The sequence below is a fragment of the Rhineura floridana genome, chromosome 1, assembly GCF_030035675.1.
Source record: "Rhineura floridana isolate rRhiFlo1 chromosome 1, rRhiFlo1.hap2, whole genome shotgun sequence".
In the NCBI taxonomy this organism is placed as follows: Eukaryota; Metazoa; Chordata; class Lepidosauria; order Squamata; family Rhineuridae; genus Rhineura; species Rhineura floridana.
The window spans coordinates 93,841,483-93,857,136 of NC_084480.1; the positions used below are offsets into that span (position 1 = coordinate 93,841,483).

The window sequence follows — 15,654 nt, forward strand, 5'->3', positions numbered from 1 at the left end:
TTCTACATTGGGTTTCTTTCCTAGTAATAGGTGTGGTAAAGTATTGTAAAAATTTACAGCCATGATTACTCCTTTAAAAGTTGCACCCTGAAGCAACATCTCCATGCCCTACAATTAACTTCTTAAAACTGCTACTACTTATTTCATAATGCTCTGCGGCTTACTTGGCAGGAAGAGAAATCTCCGTTTTCAAATAAATAAGAACACAATGTTTTCTTTTTACTCCTAGCTTGCTGCCCTTGAAAAGGTCAAAATGGTGAAAAGTATTTATTTATTTATTCAATTTATTAGTCGCCCATCTGGCTGGTTATCCAGCCACTCTGAGCGACATACAAAAGCAAAACATGCAAGAACATGAGTACATCAAAAAAACTAAACAGTAAAATAGCACCTAACTCTGTTCTTATCCAAAGCCTTCTTACTCTTGCCTGAACAACAACAGAGTAGAGCTGGTGGTAGTGTTCGTGGTGGGCGGCAGCGATGTATAGGCTGGGAGCCGGTGTAGATAGCAGTGTGAAATTCCTGCATGATGACAAGGGCAGGGACACAAGCTGGGCAGCGAAGGGAGACCTTGTCTAGGTGCTCGTATGTCGCGGTGAGGCTCAGCTTGACCGCAGAGCCATACAGCGGGCTGCCGCTGCCCTGCATAATATTATGCAGAATGTGAAGGGAAAAAACTAAAAGATGTAACTCTAAACAGGCTGCTCTTCTCACATGCTTTCCTCCATCACCCAAATGGAAATACAATATTCCTCCCCACAAAACTTAGGAACCTAGGCAGTTGTCTTGCACTGCGTAAGACCACTGGTCTATCTTGCTCAGTACTATCTACACTGACCGTCAGCAGCTCCCCAGGTTTCAGACAGAAATTTCCCAGCCTTACCTGGAAATGCTAAGGGTTGAACATGGGACCTTCTCCATGTGAACTACATAGGAGGGCAGATGCGAATGATATTCCATTCATTAGTACCGATTCTCATGACACAAAGTTCTACAGTGTGGTGAAAGGCGATTCAGAATGTTTTTCCCCATGTTGAGGTCACAGTTTGCCACATCTTGGTGCAGTGTTCTTCTGTCTGTTTTCTCAGGATGTGTGAATCATTCTTTAATCTGAAGGGTTCACTGGAGATCAAAATAAAGCAAGATACAAGCCTGTTCCCATGCTGCCAACAAAAATCCAATTCATTTATTAGATTTTCCAGCCTTGGAGTCACTCCTGAATGCAGTTTCCTTGCTAGGAGTATCCATGCACTGTAAATGTCAGTGTTCATTATCATTTTTTCCCTTTTCACCATGTCTGGCTCATTGGAAAGCAGTCTACACGTGAGAGCTATTATGGCCAAAGGGACAGGTACTGGAATAGAACACTAGTTCAAAGGACTGGGTGTCTTTGGCAAGTTACTCCTTATGTTTTCTCTCTTGTGGAAATGGGAACATGAACTAGTCTATCCACACCACGGAACAGTGAGGTTTTACAGCATTTTGTACACTTCAAGGTGCCAAAGAGATGATACTTAGTATTTACTTAGTTGCCAGAAGCCTCAGGAGAGGAGAGTGTTCTTGCACTCGGGTCCTGCTTGCGGGCTTCCCCCAGGCACCTGGTTGGCCACTGTGAGAACAGGATGCTGGACTAGATGGGCCACTGGCCTGATCCAGCAGGCTCTTCTTATGTTCTTATGTTCTTATATAGTGCTTTGAGATATTCAGAGTTAATTATATTGTCATTGCTTCAGCAGTCCTGTAAGTTAAATCAGGGTTATTACCTGGATTTTACAGATGGGGCTGAGGTTGAAAAAGAGACTAAGACTTCTAAATAACCATGCTAGGGATTGCACTGCCATCCTTTTAGCATGCAGTCCTTTGAATTGTTACTCAGAGATATGTCTAAACTGTGTTTAGTAGATATTACTCCAAGACAAGCATGCAGTGCAACTGACATATGTAATGTGAGAATATTCCAAAAAGAACTAATTATTGGAGCTAAACTGTTTAGGGACTATTTGGGAGCCACTTTGAGTGCCTCATGTTAAGGCAGAAAGAGGGTATATAGGAACTATTAATACAATAATGACTCTTAAGAAATAAAACAAAGGTTTTCACTTGTGAAAGATTAGCAGTCTGTCTTTTTTTAATGTATATGCCACCTATTTCTCAAAAAAAGGCTCAAGTTGACTAACACACAGCAATAAACACATAGACATAAAACACACCACAGTGCTGCATACATTCAAATTAATTAATTAACAACATCCCAATTTCAAAAGTCATATAGAATTAAAGCAGCACGGCTGCCTAACTTCTGAGATTCACATAGGTTAGTATGACCAAGGAAAGCAAGGACTCCGGTGGTCGGGGTGGTACCCAGTCAAGGGCAAGACTGCTGAGTTTAGTAGCTTTTTCAAAGACATTTAAAATCCGGTTGAGTTGCAAAGGCCTGGCTCAAACGTGGCTGGGGAGAGAGTGTCAAGATGTTTCTGCCAAGAGGGGCTGTGGCGAAGCATTGACGGTTTGCAAGTATGCGCGTTGCCTCAGGCGGGAAGGGCGAGTCATCGGGCGGTCACCGAGGAATGGAGCTCGGCCGGCCAGGCGCTCGGCCGTCCTTGTCAAGTAGCTGGGCGAGTCCTTCTATTGTGTATCACCAGCGGGCTGGGCCAGGTCCCTTGGAGGTTGCTAGGCTGGGGGAGGGCCGTTCCCCACCTTGGAACGAGAAGGGTGGATGTGGCTGCCTCCGGCTAGCAGCTGGCGGGAGTGGCCCTGCCCCATTCGCCAGCCAATGGCAGCTGCTCAGCGCGGAGGCCTCGACAGCCGCTTCATTGACGGAAGGGAGTTTGTCGATGGTTATGCCCGCTCAAGTCGTCAACTCTTCACCACACCAGTAGCCTGCGGACGAGTCTCCTCAGGCGGCGGGCGCGGAATCAGCGCGCTCGCTCCTCCTTTCCGTTCACTCTGCTTCTTCGCTCCTCTCGAGGCCCCTGAGGCCACTTCTCGGGTGCTGAACGCCGGAGCCACGGAGCAGCGGAGAGAAGCTTCCCGGAGAAGTGGGCAGTTGCACCTCTTTCGGGTCACACTGCACTCGGGCACTCGCTTCAGTGCAAGGAGCCCCCCTCTCCCCTCCCCTCGCTAAGGGAAAAAAACTGTCTGGTTAGAACTCCAAAGAGGGGAGGAACCCTTCAGTCTCCTGCAGTCCTAGAGCGAGCAGGGGCGGCCGCAGCCATTTCCAGCAGCTCTGCCCCTTCTTACTCAACCCCGGATCTCGTTAAATGTTTGTAAACAATGAACGCCGGGAAGGACTTTCGTCTCTGTGTGGAGGTGGTCAAAGGTGAGCATAAAATACGGAGTTTTACAAAATGGTGCGGGAAGTTGAGAGGGCTGCGTGTGTTATTTTTCTTTGCTTTCCGCTTTATGTTCCTGGTGGACTTTGGCCCTTTAAATACTAGCTCTTAACGACGTTTCCTCTTGCAGAAGTTTTCTGCAAGTGTGTTATACCTGGACGGCGAGCCGGGAGGCTATCAGCAAGTTGTTACTGATGGTGGGGGTAATTTGCCATTTCAGGCCCCGGGTTTTATATTGTGCTAGAGAGAAGTTGATGAGGGTAGAATACAATAAAATACACGGCAACTGTGTTGCATGACAAAGGAGCTCTGGCTGAAGAACAGCCACGACTTTTTCTTTTCCCCCCAGAATTGAGTCTATAATAGATGCCCTTTTAACTTGGCATCTTTGGAATAAGTGGAAGTGATTTGTCAATGTGGGTTTTAGTTGGTTTACAAAATGAATTGCAGACATGGGTGTGTGTGCGTGCAGATTGCATTTGTAAGTACACACACAACAAACATTTAGTTGCCATGTTTCCATCCAGTTGAAGTAAAATATAAACTACAAGAGAACAAAATGTATGAACCTGAGTGCAGCCTAATTCTAGCTAGACCTCATTGATTTCAGTAGGATTTACTTCTGTACTCTATGGTTAGGATACATAGCCTGTGATTATCTTTTTGAAGAAAACGTGTATTATTGTGCTGTATAACCCTAAGTGTGTTTACTTGAAAGTAAGTGCCATTGGAAATCACTAGGACTTTATAGTGGGGTGAAGACTAGTTGGTTTGAGAAAATGTAACAGAGAATCTGCTGACATCCTATATTTTGACATGTATATTAGGTGCAGATATATGCAAGGGGAAACCTATGTATATCGACATCTTGAGGCATAGGCTCTCTCTTTTGTTTTGGAAGCCTGAATGGGAAAAGCCTGCTTATAGGCTTTTTCTTGCAGATGTCCATGCCGAATGCATGGATGTTGAGGTGGGGCTAGTGGCATTGCATGAGCACACAGCACCATTCCACACATGGCTCCCCTTCACTAACAGCTCTTGTGAAGGGGTTTTTACTGATATATATTTATTTAGCTTATTAAATTTATATCCCCACTCTTCCTCCCAAAGGATTTCAGGGTGGTATATGTTTGTGTTTTCCTTCTGATAGTGAAACCCATTGGTATTTTGGCCTCTGACCCACTCAGTGATGTAGATTGGATTAACTTTGCCTAAAACTCCCTATTGAGCTACATAGGACAATGTGGGTTTGAACCTGGGATTCTTACATCCATACTTGGCTAACCACTACACCACACTGACTAACTGTGAATGTTTGTTTCTTGGCACAATAGCATGTGCAGTTTTAACTCAGTTAAAGTAGTATCAACATATTTTATGCAGTTATATTTGTTTTCATTATAACTACTAGTTTAGTGTTTGTTTTCAATTTCAGATCGTCTTTATTTTGCCGTTCTCTTCCATAAACCAAAGAGTGGTAGCTCAAGCACACATTATTTCTGCATAGATGATGAATTTATATATGAGAAGTAAGTATAATATTATTCCCTTGTTCTGCAAGAAAGTGAAACAAAGTAACATGAGGATGTAATTGGGAATCTATAAGTTGTAGTATACATCTCCCCCGATGGAAAAATATACTGGATCAAGTAATATGTTCCAAGGATAAACAAACAACATAATAGTCTGCTGGATCTGATCAAAGGCATATTTAGTCCAGTATCCTGTTTCCCATAGTGGCTAACCAGATGCCTCTGGGAAGCACACAAGCAGGATATGAAGGTAACACCCCTCTCCCGCTGTTGTTCCCCAGCAATGGTATTCTGGTATATACTGTTTCTGATAGCATATAGTCACTATGATCAGTAGCCATTAATAGTCCTACCTTCCAGTAATTCGCTTAACTAAGTTAGCAGCCATTGCCCCTTCTTATGGCAACAAATTTCATTTGAAAATTGGTGGCATTCTTGGAAGAATTTTTTATTCTAAATAATGATAATGATGAGGAAGTATATCCCAACTTTATTACAAGGAGCTCAAGGTGATATTTATTTATTTATATATATATAAACTGTCCTGTTCTCCATTTTATCCTCACAACAACTCTGTGAAGTAGGCTGAGAGACTGTGACTGGCCCAAAGTCATCCAGTGACCTTCATAGGATTTGAACCCTGGTCTCCCAGCTTATAGTCCATCACCCTATGCCACACTGTCTCTTAAAACACATATATAAGTCATATTTTAATAACCATACCCTTGCCTTTAACTGGTTCATTTTACGGGGAAAATGTAGATGATGCTAGCTACCATATTATGAAAATGATGGTTCACCAACCATAAACTAGGGCCTTGTTAGCCTGTTTTATAATATGGCCTTGATCAAAATAGTTTCAGTATCCATTGTCAGAAAAAATAAATCACATGCAGAGCTAAGCAGAGATGCTCTCAGCTGTTCCTTATCCTTTTTATAGATCACCCACAGTTTGAGAAACTGCTTATTTAAGACACAGTATCCTTGTTAGGTCAGAACAAGCATCCTGTTTCTAGCAATGGCCAGCCAAGTATGTCCCAGAAGCTCACAAATGATGTATTAGTAGTATAGTGAGTGGTGACCAGAGAGAGAGCCTTTTCTGTGGTGGCTTCTCCCTTCTGGAATGCCCTCCTCAGAGAGGTCTCCTTGGAACCCATTTAGGAAAACATTTTTGTTTTCCTAGGCTTTTAAGACCTTTTGAATGTTCAAGTTTGCTACCTGGTTGTGATGTTTATTATGTAATCTCTGTAGCCTCATTGTTGCGTTAGTATGTTTTTGTCAACTTAATTAGAATATTTTGTGGCATTTTATTAGCTGCCTTGGAAACATGAGTATTTCAAAGGTGCAGGATATATATTTTTTAAATAATTAATGACAATAGTCCTGTCATATTCATCCCCTTCCCCAAAAAAACCCTCGGGTATACAGAGGCATATTTCCTTGATTATCTGGCAGATCTGTACAGCTATTTTAGCCCGTCTTCCATGAATTTACTACATAGAATTTCAGGCCCCTAAAACCATTGTGTATTCTTCTTTCATCAGTAAACGAAATCTGTTTCTCAGGAGGGCCTTACTAAATCCTGTTTAAAAAGAGTTACTCTTATGTCTCATTCCTAAGATGCTACAACATCTTGTTAAAGGGCATTTGAAAACCTAATGGGAATACAGAGTAAACAAAGATTTGTTTTTTAGTGAGACAGGTATCTCAGACTTCTGTCCTGTACCTATATAATTGGTCAAGTGCTCCCTCCTGAGTGGGTTCCATATGCTACGCGTAGTATTCAAATGGTTTGTTTAGCTAGTGCTTCCTTTGCTCACATCAGACCAAAAAAAGGAGGGGGTAAAAGCATAGTTGTAGGACAGCAGCAGTCTCTTGAAGTGCCTGTGGAGGAACTTTCCAAAAATATATAAACATGCACTAATAATAGGAGCACAGTCCACTTTAGTGCAAGCATTGGTTGGTGATATGCATATGTTCACTCCATAGTGGAGATGCACAGATACTCACTCTGGATGGCATCAAGGACAGTTCCTTAGAGACCGGTTGATACTTTCCTTTTGTATCTCATCTTCCTCTTGCTTTCTTAAGTAGCTATAACTTGGCAGGGCTAGCTTGTATTTACCTTGAGAGAGAGAGAGTCATGATATATGACTTCACTCAATACAAGCTAGCTGGACTATACTAGAACAAGTGGCTCTGGATTGTAGTCTTAAAGCTGCATTATGAATGCATCAACTTATGTGTAGTGGTGGAAGACTGTGTGTGAGGGACAAGCTGCCTAGAAATCTTCCCTACAACATTTCACACTGCTAAAGAGGCAAACTGCTGTTCATTTTAAAATTTGTCAGTGCCTTTGGCTTTTGGACTTGAAAGAAACAAGTATCCATGCATCTTTTTCTAATGAGACTTGAAAACTAGGACTCTTGTATGTTTTGAAATAATCTTCTGTCATTTTCTGTGAGTTCCACTGTTGTAGTAAGAACATGCATCTTGCCCCTCTTCATGTATTGCTCACATAAGGTGCATCATGCAAAGACTGGGGAACAGGGCAGGCCCCAGCATGCCTGGGTTGGTCCCAATGTATGCACATTGAGCAGCTGTTTGCTCATAGGAGTCTCCTCTTGAGATATCCCTGCTCAACATGCTGACATCAGGGGCAGGGCTAGCCTAGGCATATGATGTTGGGGGCATGGTTAGCTGCACAACCCTGCTCCCTAGTCATCGTGTGATAACTTTTCATGTGACTAATGTGCAAAGGGGTCTCTTCTTGCCACCAAATGCTCATATATTGTGTGTGTGTTTTTGTCCCATTGTTGTGATGTTCCATATTAGTTTAAAATTTCCAAATCCATTGATTAATTTGGTGTCCCCTGCACTTCTGATAGCCGAGGCACATTTTTGTGCGTGTTAAAATTGGGAATACACTTCACTCTTGCACCACAAACATTTCTGAGAATAAGAGAAACCCATCAACTTTGTTTCTACATAGGTCACTGTTCTGATTATGCCTTTTTGCTGAAAGGAGGCAGGCTCAGAGCAGAAACTCTTACAACAAGGAACAGGCAGCATGCTTTGTGGTTTGCCTTTGATGGGTATTCCTTTCGTACCTCTGTGTCTTCAGTAACTAAAGCTCCAGTTACACCCAATATGGGTTAGAATTAACCACCCACAGCAGAGGCTGATTGGGAGGTGGCAAGTGCAGAATAGTGAACTATGCAGAGATGCAGCAGGCAACACCCTCCGTAGGTTTATTCTTCATAGTGAGTACAGACACTCAGTGTGGAAATTACTGGGTTCTTGTCATCTTCAGTGTATATTTTAATTTGCAGCTGAGAGGTTTTAGATGGGGTGCTAGCTTGCCTTTTCAGAACTTAAATTGTTTTGTATGTTTCCTTTCAAATTGTTTTTTAAAAGCAATATCTGCAAAATATTTTACAGCATTATCCAAAATTGCTTCAGTGTTCATTGGCATTGTAATCCAGAGCACACCACAAAACTGTTTTACAGTATGTCTAAGACTTACATAATTATTTTTCCACCAATAATTACAGCATGTTTGAACAGTAATCCAGAAATTAATCTGAAAAAATGGTATGCCAGCTCTAATGCCTGCTTATTGTAATGTGAGCTATGCTGGGGGAGGTTTGTGTGTGTGTTAACAGCTATTTCAACAGACATCTTTTAATTTAAGCAAACTTTTATTTCATCCCCTACCCTTCTCTTTTCCCTACCCCCTTTTCCCAAGCTTCTATGCAGATTTTGGGCCACTCAATCTGGCAATGATTTACAGATACTGTTGCAAGCTAAATAAAAAATTAAAGGTAAAAATGGCTTTGTACTTCGTAGTTTTATACTGGACTGTGTTCTTTAAGCGTTGGAGGGAGGGTTAAACAATTTCAGTTGAGTGTGGGTGTGTGTACTGTTGTTATTACTTTGTCCATACTTTGAGAAAATATATAGAGTGATATGGGTTTAGCCTGGTGCTCGTATTGATAGTCCAGTGAATGGTGTGAGTATTTAGCAAAAGGAGGGGAAAGTGTATTGTGGTGGAACTTGCTTGCTTTTATTTTAAAGTACAAATAACAGGGAACTCATTCTGTGGCTAATGGTTAAAGGCAGAAACCAAGAAACTCAAAACCATGGAACTTAAAGTCCTCATGATATATAAACAGAAGAAACTTATTAGGAAACACTCCTTGGAGTGGATACCCCCCTCCCCCAAGGAATTTCTTGTTGTTGGCAACTTGCCAATGTCTGAAGAGTGTTAGGCCATCAAAATACACATTCCTTTAATGTGTATTTCAGGGTTTTTTAAAAAAACAAACCAACCAATCTTAGTGTTTCCTAATATCTCTGAAGATGAAAATACTGGTTCTTTATATACTCTGTGAAGTTTAATATCGTAAGAAAAAGGAATCCTAGTATTATTTCAGAAAATACTATAATATGGGGGTGGAATTCAAGGAGAAGGTAGGTCCTGCATGTAATAACCTTTAAAACCCTATACGGTTGTGGCCCAGCCTATCTGAAGGAGCGCCTCCAGCATCGACAGGGATGCCGCTCAACAATATCGACCTCAGAGGGCCTTCTCTGGATCCCACCAGTCAAAATAGCTAGGCTGGTGAGGACTCGAGAGAGGGCCTTCTCAATAGTGGCCCCCCACCCTCTGGAACTCTCTCCCAGGTGATATACGCCATGCCCCATCTATAATGAGATTCCGCAGGACCCTGAAGACTTGGCTTTTTAGGCGGGCGTTTGAGATGGGCTAGTTTTTTACTGTTCTTAAATTTTAATTGTTTTATATACTGTTTTATCTTGTACGTCGCCCAGAGTGGCTGGACAACCAGCCAGATGAGCGACTAACAAATTTAATAATAAATAAATAAAAATAAATACAAGGCACCCACACATTGCATCAAATTGTAGCTCTTTGTGGACCATCATTCCACATTAAGTACCCTGGGCAAGAGGCAAGCCAAACAAGCATGTGACAAAAGCTCTGAGGCACTCTTTGCATCTGCCACAGTCTATTTAATGGCATGATGTATCATCTTTTAATCAAAATAAAATTTAAAATTAAATGACAGCTAGCTTTCTAAATATTTCTATTTCCTGTTAACATAACACTAAAAAAAATAAATACTGACATAAAACAAGTAAAAAGTTAAATAATAAAGGCAGTAACTAAGTGCTTCCTTTAGCACAAGCATGTCTGTGTGTATAAAACTGAACTTTACTTCCTTCTCCTCTACCCATGTGCCCCCCCAAATCAAAGGGTTGGTAGAATCCCCAGAACAGATTTAGGGTGGGCACATGCAGAGAGGAGAGAGAGGGGAAATTCCAACACACAGCCAAAGCATTTTGTTGGATGCTGCATAAGAAACCAAATTTATAATAGCTAGGTAATCTGGCCTCCCCTTTAAAATAGTTAGGGATCCCACTCCCCAAATTCTACCTCTGCTTGTAATATAGGAACAAATAGCTGGAGGTAAGAAAATCAGTTTTGTTCCTCATGCATTCTGTGATGATAAACCCTAACCTTGTGACAAATCAATAGTTGCCAGAAGCTTGTAATTTATTTGCTTTTTCTTTATGGTCAGATGTAACAGTTAACAGGATTTGTGGTAACTAATGAGCTTTGTTCTAGTATTTACAAAAAAAATACTCTGTACTGTATTATGCAACTGTATTAATATGTAATGGTAAGTAATCCTTGGAACTGTAATAAGTAGGGGTGTGAGAGAACTTGGAACTGCTAGCATGCTGTAGGAACAAATCTATAAGTCAAACTATTTCCCAGGGCTTTCCATGGCAGACATTTCCATAATAAAAATGGCAGCTGAAAGATACTTTTATTTAGACTACAAAATGCTATTGCAAAGTGAAAACTAAAATTTGTTGCTCAGCAGTTAGCTGTAGTTGCAAGACTGAATGCTTTGCTTGCTGTGCACATCTGATAAACTAAGTTTGGAATTTGAAATGCTTTTGCGAGGAGTTGGTTGTGGCATGAATTTTATATCTTCCCATTCAAATTACTCCACAAAACTCTTATCTTATAGTAATTACTTTTCAGTGAATAATGAAGCTCTGTGCTAAGGAGCTAGACATTCATAGGAACATGTCTTGAGACAGACAACGCAGTCTGTGCAAATTTGTTAGTGTGTGTGGTTTTGATTGCCCTTCTGTAAACAACTAATGAATCTCTGAGGTATGAAAGAAATTACACACTACTTGGGGCACAATTAAAGTTTACTGAATACTCTTCAAAATAGCAAAGCTGAGGAGATTGCTCCTCATAGTAACTTAATATTTGGAAAAATGGAAATGGACTGCCTTCAAGTCAATTCCGACTTATGGCAACTCTATGTATAGGGTTTTCTTGGTAAGCCGTATTCAGAGGTGGTTTATCATTGCCTTCCTCTGAGGCTAAGAGGCAGTGACTGGCCCAAGGTCACCCAGTGAGCTTCATGGCTGTGTGGGGATTTGAACCCTGGTCTCCCAGGAACACCTATGCATACTGCACATTTCAAAATTATTTCATTAAATTAGATGTTTGTGTTAGATACTTGATTATCTAGCTCATTTAACTTTTTCTTCTCTCAAGTTGCTACCTCCATTACTGTGCATGTTTGTCCCAGTGTCACCCTCTTTTGTAGACAGGCATTGACCAAAAAAGTAATATTTTAGATTATGTATTAAATGTAGTGTATCTACATGTTACCAAATGAGGATGATTTCTGTGTCTTTGTCTGGTGGAACTATAGCATTTTATTATTTCAGTACAACTTTCTAGAATCCAAGGAAGTGGATTATAACTCATTGTTCATTTCTCAATGCAGTCCTTTACCATGTTAAGGAAGAAGATTGTTCATTATAGTGGTTTTGATCAGAAAAAGCAAGTCAATGCAGCCTTCCTCATAGGCTGTTACACAGTGAGTATTTTAATGTTTAACTTTAAACTGACAAAACCCCACAAGCCTATGATTGTGTCTAGTGATCAAGTACCTTGCAGTTCATGGGCTTTTGTCCCCAGTTTGTGAAAAGGAACACATTCATATAAAACAAATTGCTTTACAGTTTTATCCCTATGCCCATTTTCTCTTCTAATTTAATTTTAACTAGATCATATCTATTGCTGCTGTTACTCTTATTACTAAATATATGGATGTATTATACCTAACATTGTAAATAAAGTATAAGTGCATCTCTGTTATCAACAGTAAAATGGGGGGGGAGTGGTTTCCATCAGTGGTGGGGAACTCTGGCCTGCCAGACCTCCCCATTTGGCTCACCAGACCATTTTTGCCAAGCCCACCTGCCTTACACCTGACATCTTATATGATATGGGTTTGGGGCAGGTAAAGATGCCCCTCGGCCAAAAGGGGTTTACAGGTACCACTATAAACAGTCCAGATTGTCAAAGTTTCAAAGCTCTTTTGAAAAATAAAACAAAAAGCAGCAATGAAATTAGGGTACTGGAATTGAGTGTGCCCAGTTTGAGGGAACAATGTTTTAAAAACAGAGGAAAAACCATGCCTGTGAGGAATAGTAGTCTTATTGTTTTGTTTATAATTTATTTTTATTGGCAAGTTTCAAATACAAAGGAAAGGTAAGTATTATACAGCCATGAGAGTGGCTGTATACATAGCCAGCGTGGGTTTTTCACATTCCGCAATGTTAAATTGAAAATACCCCCCATGCCATTCTGATGCTTCCCATAAGCTCATTTCAGAACAAAACCTTACGAAACTTACAGTTCTGAACTCAAACGCTTGCTTAACAACCCACTCAATTTTCATGGCGATACACAAAACAGTCAGAGAGAATAGAGAGTTCAAAGTCTAAAAAGAAGAGAGAAAAACCAGAGCCCTTTTGGACTTTTTTCTCTGAGAGTTCTCATAATCTGTTGAAATTCATTAAAAATCAGCCATATTCACAGAGTACCTGTAATCCTAATACTGACCTTGCCCCATACTCTGACCATCATCTTCTGCTGTTTAAAAGTTAAAAAAATGCCTGGCTGATTTTTAATTAATTTAATAAATTTTGGCTGGCAGCCTATAACTCGGGGCATGCTCAGTAAGAACCAATTGTCAGAATTCTAAACGCCAGACTCACACCTGCTGGGCTTGCCACAATCAGAGGGCCACACCAGACGTTGATTTCACTTGTGACAGTCATGGCTTCCCTCAGAGAATCCTGGGAAGTGTAGTTTGTGAAGGGTGCTGAGAGGAGATTCCTGTTCCACTGAGAGAGCTCCAGCTACCAGACTGGTTTAACAGTCAGCCACTCTGATTGAAGGTCTGTGAGGGGAACAGGGCATCTCCTAGCAACTCTCAGCACCCTTCACTAACTACACTTCCCAGGATTCTTTGAGAAGAGCCATGACTGTCCAAAGTGAAATAAAGGCCTGGTGTGGATGTGGCCAGGGAAAGCTTTGGTTTAAATTTAGGTGGGAGGCTACATGTGCCTGCTGTAGAATAAAATGGTAGGGGAAACCTTGAAAAAGAATGATACTGTTCACAATGTTTTCCTTTTGGAAAGGAAATGGGCTTCCCTTCTGCCCAGTGCTCACCCACCCAATCTCATCCCCCTCCCCTCCCTGCCCGTTCCCTGGGTCAGTGTTGGACTATGACCTGGGAGCAGGGTCCGAATCCCCACACAGCCATGAAGCTGACTGGGTGACCTTGGGCCAGTCACTGCCTCTCAGCCTGAGAGGAAGGCAATGGTGAAATCACCTCTGAATACCGTTTACAATGAAAACCCTATTCAAAGGGTCGCCATAGGTGGGGATCGACTTGAAGGCAGTCCATCCATTTTCAAACATGATTGCATAGAAATAAATCCCATTGAACTCAAAAAGTATGCAAATGATCAAACCCTTCCTCCCTTCTCCTCCCTCCTATCCCCACCAGGGGAACAGGAGAGCTGAACTCCTCTCTGAGATATTGTACTGCCTTACAAATTGGTCAAAATTAAAAAACCATTTGGGTTGGTCTTTCCCAGTCCAATCCACTTGCTGTGTAGCTTGGAAGAATTTGGTAACATGTGCCTCTGAGCATATGGTGAGTGGTGGCAACACCTGCAATCAGCCCAAATAATAGAAAGAAGATATGTCCTGTGCTGATCTTGTTTTAGCAGGGAGGAAGCAACATTATTAAGACAGTTGATATAGTTCAGATGGTCACTTTGAATATGTCTGATTTCCATTGCAATTTTAGTGAAGTTTCCTATAGGGAATCATTTTCTTTTTTTCTATTTCTGTGAATACATGAAGTACAGAAACATTTTGCAAAATTTACACTAAAAAACTCAGAACATAATTGTGGAATAACGGCACTGACTTCTGCAGAATAGTCTCCAGTGGACCTCAGGAGTGTCTCAATTTGCACAAGATAAAACAGTGGGAGGTGAAATATATTCTAGCAAAATTCTAGGTGTGCTCTATGTTTTTAATTGACCGTACCCACCTTGCCTTAAATGAAGTGGTTTAAACATAGCAGGCTGAAAACATGCATCCTCTTTTTCCCAACAGCGAGAGTCATTGCTGAAGTAGCAACATATTGGAATCAGTCTGATTTTACATCAAACTGCAGTTTCAGATTCCACTGTTAATGCACCCAAAATAGAAATAGAACATAACCTCCAATTTGAAACACAAAAAATGCTGTCATCACCATCATATGACACTGACCAATAAAAAGGCTTTGAAATTAATAAAAAAAATATTTATTTATTAGATTTATTAGTCGCCCATCTCGCTGGTTGTCCAGCCATTCTGGGCGACTTACAGAATAAAATGTATAATTATATTAGAACATTAAAAATCTCAACATCAAAAATCTCAGAATACATTTGACAGATTTCTAGGATGAATAATGAGGAAAATTAACTTTTCTAGTTTAGATTCTCTGTAGAAACATTAGTAACACAGGAAAGAAGTAAAGTAAGAAGAACACCAACAAACATACAAAAATATAATTCTCTATCTTTGGAGTTGGCAGGTGTTGCCACCACTCACCATATGCTCAGAAGCACATGTTACCAAATTCTTCCAAGCTACACAGGAAGTGGATTGGACTGGGAAAGACCAACCCAAATGGTGTTTGCATTTTAACCAATTTGTAGGGCAGTACAATATCTCAGAGAGGAGTTCAGGTCTCCTGCTCCCCTGGTGCATTCACTATAACTGCCCAATTTCCCTGCTTTTTAAAGTTTGATAGAAATAGCTGTGGGCTATAGGTACGTTCTCAAACTGCAAGGTTTTTTGCCTATTAGTGAATAACAATAAACATATCTAGCACAGTTCTTGCATTACAAAGCACACAGGTATAGACTTGGAAGTGTTAAAAGAACTTTGACACATACCCGTGGCATCACCCCATGCAGCTATCAGACCCAGAATGTCCTTCCAGAATAAATTGTGTCTTGAGGCCTAATCCCAGATACAGCAGTGTTAGTGAAATAAGAAAATGGGAGCCAAATAGTCTGCCAAACTATGCAAGGAAATCCTGGGTTTCCTTGGACACAAAGGAGTCCGTCAGTGAGAAGATCAATATTCCTGAAGGGTAATGTGTTCTTGGTTGCCTGTTCTGCCCAGCCACAGAGAGCAGTAGTGGCGTCAGATAAAAAAAAATACTGGCAAACCCAGAAGAGGCAAATTGCATTTCTGGAGGGAGGGTTCAGCTTTCTCCCACATGTTAGGTTTCTGAAGAAGAAACAATGATCTATTTCACATTAATACTCCCATCCTAAATTTACTTTCTCTGAAGAAAGTCCTACCGATC

General features: G+C 41.0%; 1 protein-coding gene across 7 annotated transcripts in view; it reads left to right on the forward strand.

Annotated features, from left to right (window-relative positions):
- Positions 1-15,654, forward strand: part of CDC14B (cell division cycle 14B) — a 76,641-nt gene that overhangs the window by 11,994 nt on the left and 48,993 nt on the right. For 5 of the 7 annotated variants that reach the window (XM_061626285.1, XM_061626291.1, XM_061626276.1 and 2 more), the window contains exons 2-4: positions 4,768-4,861; positions 8,613-8,688; positions 11,707-11,799. In XM_061626285.1, coding sequence (XP_061482269.1) covers positions 4,768-4,861; positions 8,613-8,688; positions 11,707-11,799 — 263 coding nt within the window. Of the gene's footprint in view, positions 1-2,820; positions 3,320-3,446; positions 3,530-4,767; positions 4,862-8,612; positions 8,689-11,706; positions 11,800-15,654 lie in introns of those variants that run through there. The other 2 variants (XM_061626299.1, XM_061626311.1) reach the window with 2 other exon arrangements.